General features: G+C 36.8%; 2 protein-coding genes across 3 annotated transcripts in view; both read left to right on the forward strand.

Moving 5' to 3' along the window:
* Positions 1 to 3,435: 3,435 nt before the first annotated feature.
* TULP4 (TUB like protein 4) overlaps positions 3,436 to 23,556 on the forward strand; it is a 247,562-nt gene continuing 227,441 nt past the window's right edge. For both annotated transcript variants that reach the window (XM_051998005.1, XM_051998007.1), the window contains exons 1-2: positions 3,436 to 3,598; positions 21,739 to 21,842. The gene's annotated coding sequence lies outside the window, so the exon portion shown is untranslated. The remainder of the gene's footprint in view (positions 3,599 to 21,738; positions 21,843 to 23,556) is intronic.
* LOC127561560 (uncharacterized) lies at positions 3,637 to 9,325 on the forward strand. The gene is made up of 3 exons (XM_051996744.1): positions 3,637 to 3,944; positions 4,516 to 4,609; positions 8,896 to 9,325. Exons 1-3 carry the CDS (start codon positions 3,637 to 3,639, stop codon positions 9,322 to 9,324), a joined length of 831 nt encoding a protein of 276 aa, XP_051852704.1. The 3' UTR covers position 9,325.

Genomic DNA, 23,556 nt, shown 5'->3' on the forward strand with positions numbered 1-23,556 from the left:
TTTTATGCATATTGTTTAGTAATTTTAAAAAATTCTTTTTGGACCAGGACCATGATTTCTTCTGTATAGGGAGCTTTTAAAAACAAATATGGAACAGTACTTTCTCTGCAAATTAGTTTTAGAGAATTGCCTAGAGGCACTGAGGGAAAAGACAACTTGCCTATAGTCTTATAACCAGTATTTATCATAGATAGGACTTGAATCAAAACTTGTAAGAAGTTAATCAGATATATGTTTAATATTTTATATATATACATATATGTATATTTGTTATTTTGTTGCATGGTAATTAGGTATAAATGATAAATAGTTTGCACAAAGTTCTGATTAGTGCGAATAAAGAATCACCTGGAGTCATAATTACTTGAATTTGTACCATTTGAAGCTATGAGTATATACCATATTGTCATTGGCATGTTAATGTATGTATAATTAAGTAGCAATTGGTAATATGGTCCAATGTAAATATGCAGTGCAAATTTGCATAATGCAACTTAGGCACAGAATTCATAATTCATACTAATTAGAACCTTACATCAATCATAATATATTTTTCTCCACCTACAGACAGCATCGCTGCTGACAACTTTTCACTGCACATCTAACATTTAATCATTGTTATCATTAGCCATCATACACTGAATAGCAGTAGGGTCTTCGGCCAGACATGCTAGGGAAAGGGACAAATCCTGCCCACAGTGAGTTTATAGTATGGGAGAGAAGTCTTCAGTTTGAAATAGATTTCAGTCCTCTTCCCAGTTAAACAAGCAAACTCAGAAATATAATAAGCTCTGCAAATAATGGCTATGGCCACAAATGAAAATATTCTACAAATGTATTCATGTCTATGGATCATGTTCAAAATTTTGTTTAAAGCATGTTCATTTTCTTACAGTAAGAAATGGTATTTCTTTGAGCATGGTGAAAACTATATTAAAGCTCTAATGACCCTGGGTCATTTGGGGTCACTGCATTATTTGGGGATCTTCAAGCTACAGCTGCAATTTCTCTCCCAAATTACTTACAAGTTTATGTATCCTAATTATTTCTGTATTCTTATAAGCACAAAATTCGTATATGCTGTCTTGCGAAAATATATAATGCCCTAATTTTTAGTATCTGCCAGTCTCAAGAGTCTGGCCACCATTTAATAAAGGAATTGTTGAGGAAGTCCTCAACCTAGAGTTCCTAAAATCGAGAGATTAATCAATCAAAAAGCAAGGCTAGAAGATCAAAAAGTTTAACTAGCACTTGCCAAGTGGAAAGGTAAGGAACAAAGGAAGATACTTAGGGTTCTACAAAGCCTGGGGGAATACTTAGAGGTGGCAAAAGAAGCCTATCAAGTGTGGCTGCAATTATTTTCCTTATTTGGAAAGTTGAGTAATAATTAGGGACATGTATCAAATGATATGGGGGAGAATGTATTAATCTTGAAATTGAAACATATTAAATCTTAATGGTGTGTGTGTGTGTGTGTGTGTGTGTGTGTGTGTGTGTGTAGGGGATCTCAGGAGTTGCAAAAATTTAGGTTTGTTCTGTGGGAATGTATTCTCTGTAGTTAATTCCATTAAGATACCCATATGAAACAGGAAATTTCTTAGACAGTGGAGGGCTTCTACTGGATAGAATTGGTGGTTTATCTTACTATTGATTAAAACATAGCCTAAGGGTCTATTTCTTCAACCTTTTAAGGTTACCTTTTCTCTGGGGAGATATTTTCCCCAAACTCAAACTCTACTATCTTTACAGAAAAAAAGCAGTAAATTTCTCCTTAAAAGCTAAATGAAAATTCACTATAAATTTCCTTTTCTAAATTCTTTCTCTTTTCCTTTACACAAAAGGGATATTGTTTCTGAGATACATCATCAGGTGACTCATTGTTTTCTTGTTTCTGGCTATGTGGTACAAGGCACTGGTGGTAGTGTTTTACATCTAGTTACTTCCAGTCTTAAAAAGGGAAGTAAAATATGTTTAAATCTTTAAAAAAATCTTAAAAAATCTTTTAAAAAAATCTTAAAAAGAGACAGACGGCTTAAATGTTAAAAATATGTTTCTAACATATGACTAAGGAGATTCAGAGAATTTACATAATTAGCTAAAGGTGATATAATCCAATGGAGAGTAGGAAAGCCCTGGGTTCAAGTTTGAACTTTGAAATTTTAAGGATCACAGGTAAGTTATTAATCCGAGTCTCTTTAAAAAGTGAAACAAATATTGTTTCTCATAGATTTGTTTAGAGGAAGACATTTCTTAAAGGTACAATAGCTAACATTTCTATATTTCTCATGTGCCAGGGACCATGCTAAACTCATTTATTATCTCATTTGATTCTCACAACCTTAAGAGGTACGTGCTATTATTATCTCCCTTTTACAGATGGGGAAATAGAGGCAAAAGGATTAAGTAACTTGGTCAGGATCACACGGCTAGTATTTGGGACAGAATAATAATAATAAACAATAATTTTATGTTATTAGTGTTTTCCTCATAGCTCTTTGAGAGTAGGTAGTTGAACTGTTAATATGTTACAAGAAAAATTTATTAAATAAAAGTGCTTTAAGGTTCGCAAACTTTTCAATTAAAAACATTTTATATAATTATCTTTTGATGGTATTTGATCGTTTAATAGCTATTTGAAAATGCTATTCAATTATCTTATTTGATCCTCACAACCATCCCGGAGAAGCGGATGCTGTTATCCCTGTTTGACACTTGAGGTAACTGAGGCGGCCTTGCCCGGGATCCCAAAGAAGTGTCAGCGTGGACAGCGTCGCCGCGGGATGCCCGCACTAGGGGAGAAGACGGGCTGCTCAAACCGGACAAATGGGGGGGGGGGGGGGGAGAGGGAAGGAGGAGGGGAAGGCACGGGAAGTAGCGGTACTTTTTCGGAATTAGTTGGCCAAGGCGGTACCTGCCCTCACTAGACGCGTTTCGCTGTGGTCTCGGGCCAGGAGATGAGGGAGGGCACGAGGAACTCAGCGAGAACGAGGGGGTGCAGACGTGTAGAGGCGCGGGCCGAGCGCCCAGGGAGGGACTGGGGGGGGGGGGGCCGCAGAGAGCAAGCGGCCGGGGTGATAGGGGGGAGGAAGAGAGGCAGAGGCTAAAGGTGGGTGGGAGTGGAGCACTAGCTCCCCCCAGAGTGGGTGGAAGGAAGGAGAAGGGGACGGTCCCAGCAGCTACTTGGGACTGCGGGTCCAGTCCCGCCTGGCCCTGAAGCCAGAATTGGAGCCGAGCCGGGAGGAGGTTTGGGGTGGCGCCTGCTAAATGTGCAGGGTCATGTGACGGATCACGTGGCGCAGCAGCCAGGGCCCGGCGGCGGAGAGAGGCGGAGACTCAGACTGAGACACAGGGAGGGAGGAGGTGGTGGAGGAGGAGAAGGAGGGAGGAGGGCGAGGAGAAGGAGGAGGAGGAGGAGGAGGAGGAGGAGGAGGTGGTGGTGGTGGTGAAGGAGGAGGAGGAGGAGAAGGAGAAGGAGGAGGCGGTGGTGGTGCTGCTGGCTGTCGCCGACGCCGACCGAGGAGAGGAGACGAGACGAGACGAGACGAGACGAGACACCGAGTGGCCGACGGCGCCGTCGCCGCCGCCGCCCCGGGAGGAGGTGAGGCGAGGCTAGGCAAGGCGGGCGGTAGGGATGCGATGGGGGGCGGCTGTCACGACCACGACCGGGATGCTGTTGTTGCTGCTACTGCCCGGGTGGGGGGGATCCCCACTGGCCTCCCCCGCCGAAGCCCCCTGCTCCTACTCGTCTTGTCCAAACCCCAGGTTTCCGCTTCTTCCTTGGGGGCTGGCCGTTTTCTCGCTCCCAGCCTTTTCCCCTCCGCCCGGGGCGCGGAGTGGGGAGGGGGCGCTCCGGGCCCAGCTGGGGCGGGGGGAGTGGAGCGAGGCTCTGCCCGCCCCGCGGGAGGAGGGCCGGGGCTTTGGTCCGCAGCCGAGGAGCGGCAACGGCCGCCAGGGGAGGGAGACAGACAGACAGACAGACAGACAGACAGGGAGACAGACAGGGAGACTGACTGACGGACCCACACACCCAACGGAAGACGGAGGTCGGGAGTGCTTGTGGTCTTCTGGGGGCTGGGAAGGAAGCTCCTCCGTGGCCGGCGTATGGGGGCTTCAGTCTTAAAAAAAAAATTAGGGGATGGGATATGGGTGTCTGACCCTGGCAGCTTGGGCGGCGGTTGCTGCCTTTTTTTTTTTTTTTTTTTTTTTTAAAAGCTATTTTGGCCTTTTGTTTCCACGCTGGAGAAAAGCGGGCAAAAGAGGAATCGGTTTTCCTCGGGAGTGTGGAGGAAAGGGGGTGGTGATGATGATCTGGAGGCGTTTGGCTTGGAGCCATTTTATTTCATTGTGGCGGCAGAAAATCCCTCAAAAACGGCTCCCCCTTAGAGAAACTGGGGTTTGCACTCCCTTTCCCCAGTTGAGGGTTTCTCTCACTCTGTTTGAGCCGCCCCTCTTCCCCCCCCCCCCAACCTTCTCCTCCTGTCTCGTTTACCTCTTCCCTCCCTATCCCACCTTCAGCAAGACCCGGGGAGGCCGTCGGGAGCGGGGTGTCTGCAAAGCAGCGCCCAGTCACCTGTCGTGCCAGCTGCATGGAAATCCTGGCACTTATGTTGTCTGGAGTCTGCTATTTCCTCTGACAAATCACACAGGCTCTGCTTATATTACCAACCCTTTTCCTCCTTTCCAAAAAGTACTATGTCAGTCTCAAAGTTTGACCCCATTAGTCTTGAGATTGTATGTACTCACTCCTATTAGACCCTCTCCAAGATAGAGTGGTTTTAGAGAGTTCCTGGTGGTGAGGTTTTTAGGGTGATTTAAGGCTCTTTCGGCTTAGCTTTGCTTGATTAATAAGGTGAACTGGCTTTCCTTTCCTTAGAGTTGAAGTCTGTTTACTGGTAATGGGGTATTTTCTGGGAAATGTGTATTATTTTTCTTTATTTGTTAGTTTTTTTCCTGCACTTTTCAAAGAATCCCTTTCATAGAGGTGGGGCTTCCATGTGATCAGTCTGTACAAACATAGGGAGAAATTTAAATATTAAAATCTAAAGGTGGAAACTTTTTTTTAAAGAAAATGATAAGGTTCTCTTGTTTTTCTTTTATATGTCCATGATTTTGCCTTTATCTGTGGTTTCATTTTACTATGTGTAGGCAAATCCATTCTGTGTTGATGTTTTCTGCAGAACTCTTAAGACATCAGTCATTAAGTATTGTAACTTTAAGGTTGTGAGGAATGTGAAATGACATTATTAAAACAACAACAACAAAACTTGTAGACTACAGAGTGACTTTAAATACTGTCCTTGCCTGCCTGGACAGGTTAGAAGCTAATTTCAGAAGTTTAAGTATAATGACATTCATATGCAGAACAAAATGAGATTTTCTGCCATTTCTAGTCTGATGGTTTATTGATTTGGAGATATGAATGAAGCCTGAACATCCAAACTTAGTATTCAGCTTTTTAATTTAAATGGTAATTAACTTGTAGAAAATTTGTATAAAAATTGATAATGGAAGTGAATCTAATAGCTTTGTGAAAGTTTCAGTAAGTCATAGAATTATAGTTGTATGTCTCAGAGGAGATTCTAAAAACTAGTAATTTCTCCTCCTCCCCAATGAAATCAAGACTGAGTGGATAAACAAAATTTTCACAGATCTAGTAAGTCACAGAACTGTGATTTGAGATCAGGACCTCCAGTTTCTGATTCATTAGTCTTTGTGTCACAGTTGATGAATTAGAAACAATTTTTATTCTGCATGAAGATAAATAGATAATAAAGCCATTTATTGAATATTTTAAAACTATTGCCAACTTTCACTCATGGGAGAGAAGCAGAAAAAGGGCTCCTTTCTGTTTTTTGAGAAATAATAGCACCATGTATTCTTTGGATCAATCCTAATATATTTGTTGGTTCTAATAAATCTAATGCTTTGCTTAGATGACATAAAATTTGTTTATTCTGGTAGATTTGATATTGAATTAAGAAATGCTAGTCTTGTCATCCATTGCAACTTTTTGCAAAATGTTGAACAATAATTTTTAGATTTAAAAATATAGGTTGTCCCAAAAGTCATTGTGCAGTTTTAACCTATGAAAGATAAATATTGCATAGTGGTACAACAAGCATATTTTAAATATCATCTAACACAGAACCATAGAGAGTCTACAACAGAGCTGAGGGAGTTAAAAATAGGTTTTCCCTTTTGGCAAGTATGCTTTATGAACTTAGGTAGTTAGGAGACAGAGAACTGGGATAGAAGTTAGGCATCCTTATTTTTCTAAAGATAAATTCAGTGACTGAGATCAAAATAACATTATGGAATTTTCCTTAATTTATAATTTTCGATTTATTGTGCCACATTTTTATTATTATGATATGCATTGTCATGATGTTTTATGAAAGACATCTTCAAAGTACCATAAAATTCAGTTATAATTTGCTTTGCTATTCTATAAATTGAGATAGCTTACAGATTAAAAATATATATTTCTGTAGACCTGTGGTCTCCTTGCATCCATATCCCTCTATTTGTGAAGATTGTAGTTTATCAATACACTCTAAGTTACATAATTCTTGTCTGTGTCCTCATATAAATCCATCAAAGAGTATCTACCTGGTGTACAACGGTCTTCTCTCAGTCTTTTAACATTGCATATGTACCATCAACACACATTTATTGAAGCCTACTATGGTCTAGACTACAAATAAAATTAATTAAATAACCCTTCCTGGCAAAGTACTTGTATTCTAAGGGAGAAGACAATAAGTCTATCTGTTAACCTTTGAAATAAGCCCACCTAATTTAGTTTTATTATGAAGTTAACATAACAGGTCATGTCCTTTTCCCATTCTACTTTTTAGGGAATAATGCCATGTCTAAGTCAAAGTCTCTGTTTACTGAAGTCTGCTTCTTTGTTACCTTTTAAGCTTCCAGAAATTTTTATTTTTTGGATACTGTTATAGTCTCTGATTTGCAACTATATCAATTAGTTGGCAGGCATTTATTAAATGCCTTCTTTTTGCCAAGCATTGTCCTAGGCATTTGGGATTCAAAGACAAAAATTAAGTGGTTCTCACCTGGAAGTGGTTTGCAATCCTTTGGGAGAAGATGTCCATATAGGCAAAATCTTGCATATATCTAGATAATCCAGATAATTCTGGAGGGTAGATATAGAGAGCTGGGGAAGATCAGGAAAATTTTCATGTAGAAGTTGGTACTTGAGCTAAGAAAACAAGAGACTTTAAGACACAAAAGGTGAGACTGGTGAGTGTATCTCAGATGTGTGTATCCCAGATGTAGGCAGCCATTGCAAAAAACCTAGAGATGGGAGATGAATGGTCTTGTAAGAAGGTCAATTTGACCTGGTTATAATGTATTTGAAGCTGAGTAATATGTGATCAGTCTGGAAAGGTATGTTGGTGATTGATTGTGAAGATCTTTAAATGCTAATGAAGGAATTTCTATTTGATCTAAGGAACCACTAGAATTTAGTAGCATCATGGAAAGATCATTGGTGTTAAAAAGATGATGTTGATTATTGGCATATGTCAAAGAATAGCTTAAGATCTCTGAAAACACTGGGATTTTCTCAAATGCAGTTCAGCCCTGTACCTACTATTCAATTCAAAACCTATCTTATTGCCTTATGTGTAGAGGCAGTACAATATAAAAGCTAACTTAGTGGACTGTTTATAAAACTTAATGACATAACTTGGACAATAGGGTATTGTTCATTTTGTTCTGTTGTGTGGCTAAATCATGAAACAGTTTCATTTGTGGGACAAAGCAAAGTAGTTTGGCTGGAGCTTGGAGTAGATAGAGAGATGATAGAGATGAGTATATGAAAATCAAGTTAGGAAGTTGTAATGACATAAAATTATGGAGACTTTGAATTCCAGAGATAGGAATTTTAATCTTTACTCAACAAGCAAGAGGGAGCCATTGAAAATTTTTGAACAAAGAATATGACTAAATTTGTGCATATGAATGACTATTCTGGCATTGGTATGAAGAATTGGGATAGAGGAGAGTGGTGACTGGAAGATCTATGTGGAAATAATCATTTCAGTAGCTTGAGTGGGTCTTCATCAAAGACAGTTATTGTAATCCTGAAAATGGAGAGAAATTACAGAGATTGAGTTGGCAAGATCTTGGTAAGTGATTAGGTGAGATCAAGGGAAGAGTCAAGGATAATTCCAGAGTTTTAAATTGGGGAGATTGGGTGAATTAGGTTGCTACACATGGAAAAAGTGAAGTCAAGAGGAGGAGCAAATTTTAAGGAAAATATGTTGGTTTTGGACATGCTTGAGGGTTATAGACATTTAGCATGTCTTCTGTGCAATTAAAATTATGTCCCTAAAGCGTAAAGGAGAGGTTTGGACAATGGCAGGAATATGATGAGGAAGCTTGAGCTGCTAAGCCTTTTATCAGATTTTCAGAATGGGCATTTTGCACCTCAGAATTCTTCAAACTCTACAGATCAGGTCTTGACTCTACAGATCTAGTCTTGATTTACTGCTTTGTTGATTGTCTAGAGTTAAGAAAGTAGTTACGAAAATGTTAACAACTTAAACTTAAAAGGGTCATGCATATCCTCTCCCCCCCCAATCAAAGTAGTTTTAAAATATTTACCAGCATATCCCTGTACTAGAGGAAGGGATTGAAAGAGTCATTTTGTGATTGAAATCTTGAGAGTGAGTCATATTGCTAAAGGAGAGAATATAAAGAAAGAAAGAAAGTAGGCTTTGGATAGATCTTTGCAGGGGAGATCCACATTAATGAGTTGGAAGAGAAGGACCCAGTGAAGGAGATAAGTGGGCTGGTGAGTAAGTATGGTTTATTAGAACTCAGATAAGAAGGATGTGTCCAGTAGGAGGGAATAGTTAGTAGTTATAAAAGTTTCAAAAAGCTCAAGAAACCAAGTTGTCCATTGTTCCTGTGAGACGTGGCTACCGGGGGAACAAGATTGGCAAGCCTTACATAGTGCCCTGCAAGGTCACTGGGTGTTGTGGATCAGTTCTGGTGCGCCTTATTCCTGCCCCTAGAGGTACTGGCATTGTCTCAGCTCCTGTGCCTAAGAAACTCCTAATGATGGCTGGAATTGATGACTGCTACACTTCTGCAAGAGGCTGCACTGCCACTCTGGGCAACTTTGCTAAAGCTACCTTTTATGCCATTTCCAAAACATACAGTTATCTAAACCCAGACTTGTGGAAGGAGACTGTGTTCACCAAGTCTCCCTATCAGGAATTTACTGACCATCTTGTGAAGACTCATACTCGCGTGTCTGTCCAGAGGACCCAGGCAGCTGCTGTGGCAACTACATAAATGTTTTTTTATAAACAAGGAATAAATTGGAAAAAAAAAAAAGCTCAAGCAGGACAAAGACAGGGAAAAAAAGGCCATTGGATTTTGTAAATAGGAGGCTACTGGAGACCTTTTTGAAAAAGCATTTTCTTTTTTTTAAATACTATTATTATAGCTTTTTATTGACAAAACATATGCATGGGTAATTTTTCAACATTGACCCTTGCAAAAATTTCTGTTCCAACTTTTCCCCTTCCCTCCACCCCCTTCCCTAGATGGCAGGTAGTCCCATACATGTTAAATGTGTTAAAGTATATGTTAAATACAATATATGTATACATATTTATACAGTTATCTTGTTACACAAGAAAAATTGGATTTAGAAAAAAGGTAAAAATAGCCTAGGAAGAAAAACAAAAACGCAAGCAAACAACAGAAAGAGTGTAAATGCTATGTTGTGGTCCACTCATTTCCCAGTGTTCTTTTGCTGGGTGTAGCTGGTTTTGTTCATTACTGATTAATTGGAACTGATTTGGATCCTCTCATTGTTGAAAATAGCTACTTCCATCAGAATTGATCCTCATATTGTATTGGTGTTGAAGTGTATAATGATCTACAGGTTCTGCTCATTTCACTTAGCATCAGTTCATGTAAGTGAAAGAGCATTTTGCATAGAGTATTGGGGGCAGAAGTCTGATGGCAGTGAGAATGAGAAATCTCAAAATATTGGGTAGAGACAGATTTTTAAAGAATTTAATATTATTGTCATTGAGTAGAAATAATTACCATTATCCTTAGGTGGTGTGGAACACACTTATGATCAATGTCATCTTAGGCCTTAGATTGATAAATTGGTAGTGTTCACAAGAAAAAGAATTTGTGGTATAGTGGATTGTAAAACAAATCACTTGGAATTGAATTTAGCTATTGGGACAAATTAGCAAGAAATAGTAAGAATAATAGTGGGAATGTTTAAAATACTATTCCTACTAACATTCCCACTAATTCCTACTAATAGTAGGAATAGTATGGTATGGTGCAAAGAACATTGGATCACAAGTGAGAAAATTGGGGTTCTAACCCTTCTTTTGATACTACTACCTGTGTGATTATCAAGCAACCTGTGTGATTATTATCAAGTCACTACCCTTTGAACTTCAGTCTCTGAAAAAGAGTAATACATGGTTGGCCCACTTCATTGTTTTAGGAGGTTCAAAAGTACTTTCTTTGTGAAGTGCCATATAAATTTAAGATCTCTTATTTTTTATCAAAAGAACAACTTTAAACCTTTCTTTGTCTAGCAGTACTTATCTTTGGGCATTCTCTTTCAGTTTGGGAATGAGCATGTTAAAACCATTACATCATGGAATCAGAAAACATGAATTTGAGTCTTGGTTTCACTATTTACTAGTCATCTGTACTTTGGCAAATTTACCTTTGAATTTTAATTTCATCACATAGTAAAGGGCCATAATAATACCTGTACTATCTAACTCCATGGGGTTATTGTTAAAAAGTTGTTTTGAAAACTCTAAAGCATTATTTATGTGAGTAGTCATTATTTATTAATGAATTCTTTTTTTTTTTTTAAAGAAAACTCAGCTTTTACTTTCAGGTTTCATTTATTGATTTATCTAGTTGGAAGACTTTATTCTAAACCTCTCTTGTATGTGCTTTTTAAGAACTATTGCTTGCTTAATACTTGAAAATTCCTCTTGAAATTTTTAGGTTAACATGACTGAGTTCAGAATTTCTTCATTCTGCTAAATATTTCCCTTAATAATTTATTGACTATGTAATGATTAAAAGTAGGTTAAACTTCTTGAAGCCTTTACTCTTCTGATGTATATTGTCTAATTTTCATCTCATAGGATCATAAGGGAACTTAGAGGCTGATGAGACTGACCTCCTCATTTTACAGATGTGGAAAGAGACACAAAGTGGTTAAGTGACTTTGCTTAAGATTACACAGTTAATCAGAGTCAGAGACTGGATTTAAACCCAGGTCTTGTTAACTCCTGGTCCTAGACTCTATCCACTGTGTCAGTAATACCAAATTCAAATAGAAATGCATCCCTTCCAGTGAACTGACTTCAAAAATCACAAATTAACATTATCTCTGTTGGATTATACTTTTATTTATTTAATTAAACAATTGCCAGTTACTAATTTGGGCAGCATTTAGGAATCATGTGTGACACTACTGTATTGCAAATATTGCTGTCTCTATACAAGTAGTTCTACATTGTGGGAGTAAAGGGCAGAGAATCCTGGAGCATCAGACTATCTGTGTAAAATTTTTTTGGCTTTCCCTTTGTATTTGAGAAGTCTGAATTATGGTATTAAAAGATAAAACATGTTGATATTATACAACATTATGCACATATTCTATGCATTTCTTAAGTTTCTACGCTTTTTTTTTTTTTTTTTTTTTGTTATTGGCAGGCTTTTGTGTATTATCTGTGGCTTCTGTAAAATTTTCAGAAATTCCTCTATATTTTCTTATTCTAAGCCACTATATATCTATATTGGGCAAAGTTGTGATATGGAAGGCATAACCACTAGCTAAGCTCCATCCTTACCACTTAATTCCCTACTCCTTAGTTCCTCAGATCAACTTCCAAGATAGAAGAAATTGGACATCTTCAAGTTAGTATCATTGTATCCAAAAGTTCTTTGCAAAAGAAGTCATTATCAGAAAGATGTGTTTTATGAGGGCTTAAATAATCCTTTTGGCACAGTATCACGTTAACTCTTTCCATATGCTATTATTTCCTCATCTCTAGTTATAAAATTACCTTTTAGTTCCCTGGAAAAACTTCAGGTAGATCATTGCTGTTATGGCTAGCTTTGGTAACAGCAATACCATTAGGATTCAAGTGGAAAATAGTGAGTTTTTAGTGATAGTATATAACTATGGCTTTAGGAAGTTGATCAGCACTGTTGCTACCTGTTGAAAGAACTAAGAATTTATAGCTAGTGGCAGTCAATTATCGACTTCCAGAAGTTAAGACAAATTCTTTTACTAACACAGTGAGGTGACACTTAAAAGATGCTTGTTGATTGAATGATCTTCCTTAAAGTTGACATGGAAAGCCAGGTGATACAGAGCTCTTAGTGTCAGTAATTGGAATAGCAAATACTGCTTGATAAAAAGTTGTGACTTGTGCCATTCAAATACTTTGGTCAGTCAAACTTTGTCTTTTAGGTTGTCAAAATAACTTAGAGTTAGTAAATATCCAAGAAAGTTTAAAAATATTTGGCATTTGTAAATAGTAAATTTAAAATTATATACAAATGCTAAAAATGCAAGTGTTTAAGAATCTTACTACTTTCTGTATCAGAGAAAGTGAAGTTATAGGAAGGGCATCAGAAAAAAATAGACTTTTTTTCCAAATAGATTGAACTATTTTTTTTCTCCCTTTCCCTGAATCTCTTTGCCTCTTTCTTGTTTTTGCCAAAATTTCTAATGAAATGAGAAATGAAGAAGTGTCGAGTACATAAGGATTTTTCTTTATTTGGTTATAACAGATGAATGAAATAAATTCTGAAATACATAAAAATGTTTATGAATTAAATATAATACTAACATCAAAGGGGAGAGAAATACAATTTGCACATATTATCTATTATATATTGTAATACTGAAACCCAACTAAGATAAAAAGTGACAAAAGTTTTGTTTTCTGCTTTTACACAAATTTGTTTCTAAGATGAGAGAGAAAAAATAAAGTAGCCTTGGCATGCTGCCTAGAATCCACCTATAATAACTTACCAGATCAGTGATTTCCAACTTTTTAAAGAGTTTTTATTGTTGGATTGCATAGCAGGTCTCTTTTCTGTCTTCCTCCTTCCATGTGCTATGTAGCATGGCACATATATATACACATATTAATTTTTAAATTTAAGTAAAACTTTTTTTGAGAATTTTTTCTCCTCCCATATAGGTGAAACCAAATGGAAATAATTATATTTTGATCAGCTAACCATGGTAAATCAAGACTTGTATACATTTTGAATCATTTATGTTCCTGAAGTGACAAATATTAAGCACATGTTATAGGTTCCTTATGTATTAAATGCATTTTACTCTTCCTCACAGAAGAGTTGGACAGAAATATTTATAAAATTCTTTGGAATTAGCTTTTTGAAAACATACATAATTCAAGTGAAAATACTTGATTAAGGAAATCCCAAGGCATAATAGAATATTGGAAATAACTTGGGGTAAGATGAAGGGGGAGACATAGTATGATCACTCTCTGCATCTTGAAATTGTTGGGGCATTATATGACTTCCTCCAATCTTTCCAAATTAATATGATTTCCTTGTCACCAATATGTTGATGATAATGTTGTAAAACCAGGTGTCTCAGACTTTCTTGTTACCCTTACCAAGAAGTTGAATTTTTTCTTTCTGTATATAAATAGTATTGGCTCTTTGTGCTCACATTTGGGGAAGTTCCACCTCCAGTCTTATAGCAGACAGATAACTTTGTATTATCAATGGAGGGCGAAAAGAAAATTGATGTATGAAATGTATATGTAATCCCCATGTCTCAAATTTTTCTTTATTTTTAATATGGAAATTAAAATTTTTTTTCTCCTTTTAAAATTTGTATTAGCTTTTTATTTTTCAAAATACATGCAAAGATAGTCTTCAACCTTCACCCCTGCAAAATCCTGTGTTCCATATTTTTCTCCCTTCTTTGCTATCTCCTTCCTCTCTTGGACAGCAAGTATCCAATAGGTTAAACATGTGCATTGAATTTGTTTTAAAACCACTCCACTCCTTCCTCATAATAAAAAAGAATTAAGCAAAACCAATTGTCACAGCATCCATGCCTCACAGCAAATGGAACATTTCCCACCAGTAATCTACTACTTTACCAAAATGAGGGATGTTTAATTATCATTCCTTTAGAAGTAGTTGTCTCAGGCTGCTGGTCTTTGTCTTGAGCTCTCTTCTCTTTCTGTTCTTGTTGGTAATTTCACTAGCCTCCATGGATCTAATTATCATCTCTTTGTTGATGATTCTGTAAGTATACCTATCCTGCCCTAACCTCTGCTGACCTTCAGTCTAACATTTCCCTAGTGTTTTATACATCTCACACTGGATGTCCAGTAGGCATCTTAAACTTAATATGTCCAAAACTGAATTCTTTGTCTCTCCCCCAAACCCATCTTCTTCCAAACTCTCTGAATACCATCAAAGGCATTGTTATTCCTCTCGGTCTCCCCAGGTTTGCAACCTATGTACTAACTTTGCTCGTTGTCGTCTTTTTTAGGTTGTAAGCTCCTTGAGGTCAAAGACTGTTCTCTGACTTTTGTATCACCAGCACTTATCATAGTGTCTGACACATAAGAAGTGTTGAATACATTCTTATTGATTGAATTTTGGTCAGATTTAACCAAATTTAGCCATTTTATTATGAGCCTTTAAAAAAAATTAACACCATCCATAAAGAAGTTGACTTTTGCAAGGAGAACAAGGGATCATGGTTGGAGATGGAAAACATGAGTGGTGATGTATTCCCTATTCCAGCTATCATTGAATCCTGAATACAAGTCCAAGGAATTCTGTCATATTTCCTTTCTTAATCACTGGCTCTGATCTTAGCTACTTCTGCTTTTCATACATGAATGCTTAGGAAAATGTCTAGGGGAGTAGCTTTTACTTTTTTGAATTCATCCAGAAAGGAAGGAATTGATCTGGTTGGATTGAATTTGGAAGTATAGGAGGTAATTTTAAACACAAGTGATGGAACAAAAGTAACAAACCCACAAGATAATAGCCTCATTTTGTGGGATTAAACATATGTGAAGAGTGGATAATAGAACTTATCATGAGATGAAGTAATTCCTATTTCATATGACATAAACAGAAAATGAATTTTAATATATTGATCTGACTTTATAACACTTCTGTTCCAAATCATTTCCCTCCCACTGCCTTTTGTCTCAGCAGAAGATTTCACCTCGTACTTTGGAAAAATTGAAGCTATTTGTGAGTTCCTTGAACACTCTCTTCTACTTTTTGAAAACTTTTCTGTTGTCATGAATCCCTTCTTCCCTCCCTCCTATCTTAGAAAATGAGCTAATCTTGTCAATGCTAATCACTCTATCTGTGCTATTGAAATGATTCTTTTTTGTCTCCTTCAGGATCTTGCTCCATTTTGTCTTACATTTTCAGTCTCTTCCCTCTTGATTAGTCCTTTTTCCTTTGCCTATTAACATGTACAGGTTTCCTGTCTCCAAAGCCTCTAACTCCAAACCTTTTTCTTGTCTTTGTGGTTTTCTTCTCTTTCTCTTCCCCTTAATTGCTTAGGAAGAGTAGTTAATATTTCCTTATAGCTAAGTACAGTCTGGCTTTTATTTCCATTATTCTATTGAAACCATTTTTCCCATGGTTACCATAGTTAGTGGTCTTTAAAGTTCGCAGTCTCTTTGAGCTTTGTGCTGTATTTGAGATTGAGTTTCTACTTCCTTGGCTTATGTCACATAGCCCTGTTCTGATTTTTGTTACCTTCTGATGGACACTTTTTAGCCATCTTTATCAATTCCTCTTTACATATCCAAAATCTTGGCATCTATCAAGACTTAGTCCTTTTCTATAGTCTGTATTTTCCTTTGGTGATCTCATACATTTGAATGTATGTATTTTGTATTATACTGTATTTTACTCACCTATTTACATGTGAGTTTCAAATCGATAAGTATAACCCCAAACTCTTAATTCCAGTATTAATTGCTTATCTGTGAATATTTGTAGCTAGATTCCCTTTTGATACCTTAAGTGCAAATTCATTATTTCAGCTAGGCATTCTGAGGGAGTCTCAGGAGGCAGCATGTGCCAAATAAGTCAAACCATTTCTATGACTTTGACTTCTGTTTTCCCTTAAATCCTGATGGAGACAGGATCCTGAGCCTAATAGCCTTGGGAATAGTAGGAACCTGTAAACCACTAAACTTGCTTTGAGACCAGCCCCCAAAACTGTTATTGAGAAATCATTGTGGAGAGGGGATCTGACTTTTCCATCACTCTCAATGACAAATGCTGAATAAGTGCCATGGTAATTAGGAATATGAGATATGGAAGTAGCAGTGTCTCCCAGACCATCAGTTTTGCTTACTGTCTCATCCTCAGCAGCTATTACTCAGAGAGGTAACTCCAGTGAAGAAAGGTCCAGCCAGCCTGCCTGAAACAGAACACTTTTTGAGGGATGGCTAGCAGGCAGCTTGTACAAGCAGTTGTACCACTACCACCTGTACCACCATTTTTTCTCTAACCCTGCTACAGCTATGCTTCCAGTTTTTCCTTATCCAGGGAAACTTCCCCTGTGTAGAGTCTGGTATCTGCTTCTGCATGTGTTGTAGCTTCCTATTGGGAAGAAAGTTCTTGCCCCTATCAAATGGTTCAGCATTGGAAATTTCTATACTCTTGCCATTGTAAATGATATTGAAGAATCATTACCATCTATTTTGCTGCTGCATAGAATCTTTCCATTTGTCTTGAAACTAAAACTTTCCCTATGTGCTGAATGTGAGCTAACTGAAAGCAAGGAGTGTCTTTTTGTGTCACCAGCATTTATCACAGTCTTTTGCACATAGAAAGTGCTTGATAAATGCTCATATATTCATTTCTGTTTTCCTTCTTGGAATTTGTCCTTCCTCCTAGCTTCTATATTGTTGTTGATTCCTAATTAAATAGACTTAAAACCCTCTGAACATCTTTTTCTGGTCAATTATTATTCCAGTCATGTTATTTTTGACTTATACAGTATTTATTCCTTCATGCCCTTCTTTCCATTCCTACTATCACTACCCCAATTTGGCTGTTACTTATTTTTCCCATGGAAAATATTTTTATTTTCCTTCTTTGTGCAATTATATACTTCATACTATTACTAAAGTAATCTGCCATAATATGCAGTTTTAATGTTAGTACTCTTATTAGATTGATTTAGTGTTCCCTGTTGACTGTGGGATACTATGTAAATTGCTTATCTTGATAGCTAATGTATCCATGGACTGACAAGTCAGTTATCTACCCAATCTCATTCTATTCTGCACTTCCTCAATTCATTTATGAATATTTTCCCTATTCTTGGAATAGACTCTCTAGGTCTCTGACTCTTGAAAACCTTTTACTCTATTTTTTCCATCTCAGGATGGAAAGCTTTTCTCGAGCTAGAAGTAATCATTCTCTCCTTAATATTTGACTGTGTTTATGTAGTTATCACATTCTATTTTGTATCATAATTATTTGTATCATAATTATTGTGTGTGTGTATATATATATACATATATATATATATATATATATGTATATGTATATATGGGATTGTGTATCCCTTAACATAGATTTAACTACTTGAGGGCAGAGACTACAACATTTTTTTTTACATTTATATCCCCAGTGTGCTTAATAAGTGCTTAATAAATTGAAAAATATCTTAAGGACTTAATTTCAGTTAATACAGTTCAATACACATCTCTTAATCTTTGTGCTAAGTTCTGGGCATACAAATAAGAAAAAGAGACATTCCCTTCCCTCAAGGAGTTTACGATTTTATGGAAGAAGACAAAGTACCAAAAGAAGCTAAAAAGGGGAGGGAAGAACCCAAAGGAACACCTGGTATAGGAGTGGAGTGTGCTCATAGGAAATGGAGTTAACTACCGTGTTTCCCCAATAATAAGACACTATCTTATTAAATTTTTTTGGACAGAAAAACACCAGAGGGCTTATTTTCAGGGGAGGGCTTATTTTAATGAACATTGACAGCAATTTTAATAAACAGGTAAATGTGAACAAAAAAAGTACCTTTATTCAGTAATGATCATGTCATCTTCTTCAACAACATCATCATAAGTGTCCATACCCTGAATTCCGTCCTGGATGTCTTGCGCCTCTATTTCCTTCAGAAGAACTGGACCCAATCTGTCACGTCCAGCAATATAGCTCTCTTTAAATGAACATGTCTTGTTCAGGTAACGTGCTCGTAGTGCCTTGGCGACTCAGCTGTCAGTAATTTTATCCCATGACTTCTTCACCCAAGTTACGACTTCTTGCAGACAGGGCTTCACAAAGTTTCTACGCTGATCTCTTTCCATTCTATTTTCAATGTAGTCATTGACTTCCATGTGCAAATGCTCCTTGAATGGCTTGTTTTTGCAATATCAAGGGTCTGGAGATAGGCAGTCATTCCTGCAGGAATCATTACTTGATCTGTTCTTCTCTCTGCAAGGAAGTTTTTCATTTCTTTAGCGCGGTGAGTGCTGGCTGAATTCTTCTTTTATCCTCCATCATGCCCCCTGAGTTCTTCTTTTATCCTCCATCATGCCCCTTTTATCCTCCATCATGCCCCCTCACTCCCGCTTACATACCGGGTTTTTATGTTGTCCTGCCTCAGCTCTCCTCCGCAGCACTGGTCTCAATGGCGCCAGCAAGCAAATCACTGGGGAAGAACAGGATGACGCGCTCACTGCTGCAACTCTGATTGGATGCAGCTCGGAGCGCCACCCAGGGGTGAGGTGGGGGGAGGGGGGAAGGACGGTGCATACAGAGGGTACCGTAATGTAGTGTGTAGCGCAGGGGATCACCTTCACTACAGTAGCAATCTCAATAGGGCTTATTTTCGGGGGAGGGCTTATTTTAGAGGAATCTTACACAGTAAGGGGAGGGCTTATTTTCGGGATAGGTCTTATTATCGGGGAAACACAGTATAGATGGACTTAAGTGGAAAATGAACAATGCTAGACATTTGCCATTGTAGATGTTTTGTTTGTCCTTTGTTTTCTAAGAGGACCAGTAACATCATGGGTGATGTGAGTGTATTGAATTTAAGTGAGGCAGTTGTATAAATGACTCTTCCTGAGTCATTAAAATCTAGTGGCAAAAGTCAAGTTGATGAGTGATGGCAGCAATGGCAGTGGAAAATGGATGTAATTGTAGAGATTATGCCATTAATATGATGAGGAGAAACAAAGTCGCATATTAGTTAACCAAGTATGTAGAAGTTAAAAATGGATTTCCTTTTATTTTATTTATTTGTTTATTTTTGAGGTGGTAGGTAGACTTTAAGATAGAAGGAAAGCCACAAAGAGCAATAGGCGCTATAAAGGCTAACTTAGTCCTTGTCTTAACATGTGGCAGATAAAGATAGAGACTCCTACAGTGACATTATTTTATTTTATTCTTTTTTTCCATTTCACTCAATTTATTTATTTTTTATTTTTAAATTTCATTTTAGTTTTTTATTTGCAAGACATATGCATGAGTAATTTTTCAGCATTGGCCCTTGCAAAACCTTCTGCTCCAACTTTTTTCCTTCTTTCCCTCACCACCTCCCATAGATGGCAGGTAGACCAATACATGTTAAGTATGTTAAATATAATATATGTATACATGTCCATAGTTATTTTGCTGTACAAAAAGAATTGGACTTTGAAATAGTGTACAATTAACCTGTGAAGGAAATAAAAAATGCAGGTGGCAAAAATAGAGGGATTGGGAATTCTATGTAGTGGTTCACACTCATTTCCTTGAGTTCTTTCACTGTGTGTAGCTGGTTCAATTCATTACTGCTCTATTGGAGCTGATTTGTTTCATCTCATTATTGAAGAGGGCCATGTCCATCAGAATTGATCATCATATAGTGTTGTTGTTAAAGTATATAATGATCTCCTGGTTCTGCTCATTTCACTCAGCATCAGTTCATGTAAGTCTTTCCAGGCCTCTCTGAAATCATCCTGTTGGTCATTTCTTACAGAACAATAATATTCCATAATATTCATATACCTCAATTTATTCATCCATTCTCCAATTGATGGGCATCCACTCAGTTTCCAATTCTGGCCACTACAAAGAGGGCTGCCACAAACATTCGTGCACATACAGGTCCCTTTCCCGTCTTTACGATCTCTTTGGGATATAAGCCCAGCAGTAACACTGCTGGATCAAAGGGTATGCACAGTTTGATAACTTTTTGAGCATAGTTCCAAATTGCTTTCCAGAATGGTTGGATGCATTCACATTTCCACCAACATGTATTGGTGTCCCAGTTTTCCCATATCCCCACCAACATTCATCATTATCTTTTCCTGTCATCCTAGCCAATCTCAGAGGTGTATAGTAGTATCTTAGAATCAGTGACATTATTTTAAAATATAAAGTATAGTATGTATATGCAAAAAATACTATTCTAATCTTCCAAGATGTCAGTTCCTTTTCCACTTCCCTAAGATGTTTTTCCTATCAGACCTGTGTTGCATTTTTTTTCTTTTCCAGACTAGAGTTGAAAGTTTGTCAGATTTTTGCTCCTGTTTTTAAGCCAGAGAAAGAGACAGAAACTTATATGGTCATTTTTGCTGTAAAGAAGTCTTTCATATTCTAAATGACAAAGAAGAGCTAATATGAAAACCTAGAAAATCTTTTCCTTTATCCTTTGCAGCTTTGGGATTAGGGAAGACCAATATCTTTTTCTTAAATGTACTATTCTTTGCTTCAAAAAGTAATACTTATTTTTTAGTTATGTGAATTTGAAAGTTTTATCTCTGTTTCTTTTTTCTTTTTTGCATAGTTCTTACTTGACTTTAAGAGTAGTGATATTGAGTGAACTGAGTGGGAATGATAGGGAGGAAAATAAATCTGACTATAACTATTTAAGTTGTTCCATTTCTATCTAAACTGACCATAGACACAAGGAGGGAAGACATACAAAGTATGTTGGGATAACATTAATAGGAGGTCCCAAGACTTCCATGAATTTCTTATCTATAGGACCCTCAAATTAAGTAACTTTATTGTAATGTTTTAATGTTTTTAAGATTAAACTCCCAACATTTCCAAGTTACTCCAGGATCAAAACTATTTCAGTTTCGATTAATTAATTATTAGTGGGGTATCTAGGTGGTGCAGTGGATAGAGCACCAGCCCTGAAGTCAGGAGGACCTGAATTCAAATCTGGTCTCAGACATTTCTACTTCCTAGCTGTGTGACTCTGGGCAAGTCACTTAACCCTAGTTGCCTCAGCAAAAAAAAAAAAAAAAAAAAAAGTCATTAGTTTTTATTTTTTTGAAGACATGAGTTTTGTTATACTACTTTCTCAAGATTTTATTTTTGAATGTTTATTTTTGAAAGATTTATTCATTTAAACTTTAAAAAATTATACATAGAAGCTATTAAGATGGTAGAAGAGAAAGAACATTTTTCAAATATTGCTTCATTATGGACATTATAATTATTATGTAGAAGTATAATGATAGTCAAATGTTATGAAGTGATTGCTGTTTCTGCTTTAATTCTAAAATTTAAAAGTCATCAGAATTGTGCTGATATTTAATTTTGTGGAACACTGTGCTTTTATTTTTATCTGCCAATTTTTTTTGGTAACTTATAGATGATTTATATGTTTTTGATTTGTATTTTTTGCAGAGGCAGTTAAGTCTAGTAGAATATCGGACTGGGAATACTAGACTGCTCCACTGCCATTCACTCCATTTATCTGTATCCCTTTCTGAACTAGTAACTGAGAAATGGTAAGTATATTCAAGTTCAATAAGTATTTATTCTAGGTTCTGTACTGGGTTGTATTTTTTGCATTATAATGGCTGTTTTTGGATATTTTTCTAGAATGCTAGAATGAATTGTAGAAAGAGAAAGTAGAAGAGATAGAACTTAATAATCTTTCGTATATAGATGTTGTTTTTTAAATTGAAAACATAGGATGAAAAACAGCAGAGATTTAGGGTAACTCCCTACTCTGTGTAAAGATAGGGAAAAAAAAAGATTTGTTAAGATCAAATGACAAATTACTAAGAGCTCAAACAGAATGGCAAGGTACCTAGTAAATTAAGTTGTTAAAATGTTTAGAGAAACTAGTGGTACATTGTGTTCATATAGTAGATCATGGCTATGATTTTCGAGACATATTTTAAAACCTCTAAGAGCAGTTTTTGTGAAATTAATATAGGAACCTTCACCATTGTGGAGAATTAGAAGGTTTTATTGAAACTTTTCTCTTTGTGTGCTTCATTTAAATAAACACAAACTTTAAAATTTATTGTCAGGTGCCCATTGACATTAATATAAGTAGCTTGTCAAATTTTTCAGATTAGATAAATAAGAGCCCTAGTCTTTTTTCTATATCTAGGTTCTCAAAAATCTCTATTATCTTTTCATTATCTCATTACCACTGTAATGAACTGCTTAATGGTCTCATGAAATCAGCAAACTTCAGGTTTTTTCTTGGTGGTCAGAAGGCAAAATTGGTTACTAGATTGTGTTTGCATTTATTACAAGGAAGGGAGAAGAGTCCAGAAAGACTTAGGCCCAGGGGAGCATTTTGTCTATAAACCTGATAAATAGAATAAATTATAGTTTCCTTGTCTTTTTTACTCAGACTGTACATAAATTTAACTGTTTTCTGATTGATATTTTATATTTTTGTTGTGTCCTGCTTTCTAGAGCCTCCAAGTTGGGGTGACAAAACTTACCATACTTTCTAGAGCCTCAATGCCAGGGTGATTAAAGTATATTGTCTTAGTGGAGAAGTGATAATGCTAGACTCCCAAGGATGGTGGAAATATGGAGTCCATTTATTCCCAATTCTTTCACTCTTATATCCCCTCATACTTATGTAACCAAAACAACACTGGACATGCGCTAAGTATATACTGGGACCACATAAACAACTTGCTATTGTATGTAGTTTGCCTCCTGGGGTCACCGCCCATTGACTTCTCAGGAAGGCTGAAAGCCGTTAGGGAATATGAGGACAGAACCATACATTGTTAGCAGGTTCCCTCTGGGCTGAAGGGTCTTATACCTTGTCCAGAGTTTCCCCACTGTCTGTGATCCTCTACATATTTTGGTGTCATAATCTAGTCTTTGGTTACTTAAGAAGAAAATTTAAAGAATATATATGCATATTTGTATAAAACCAGGAATAAATTTCATATTAAATAACTTTGTAATGTTTTAATGTCTTCGAGATTAAACTCCTAACATTTCCAAGTTCCTCCAGGATTAGTGTAATAAGATCTCTTATTTCTGACCCTACATGCATAGGAAGCAAAACTTTATTACAGCCCAGTGTAATTATGCAAAAAACACAACATATTATAGTACTGTGATGATTCCTGCTTGTTTTAATTAGTAGAGTTATAATGAAATTCATTTTTTACTTATAATTTAAGGAACGAGGACCAGGAATTATGTAGAATGATAGTTGTGATTAGAAGTTTTTTTTGA

Source organism: Antechinus flavipes, chromosome 4 (genome assembly GCF_016432865.1).
Source record: "Antechinus flavipes isolate AdamAnt ecotype Samford, QLD, Australia chromosome 4, AdamAnt_v2, whole genome shotgun sequence".
Classification (NCBI taxonomy): domain Eukaryota; kingdom Metazoa; phylum Chordata; class Mammalia; order Dasyuromorphia; family Dasyuridae; genus Antechinus; species Antechinus flavipes.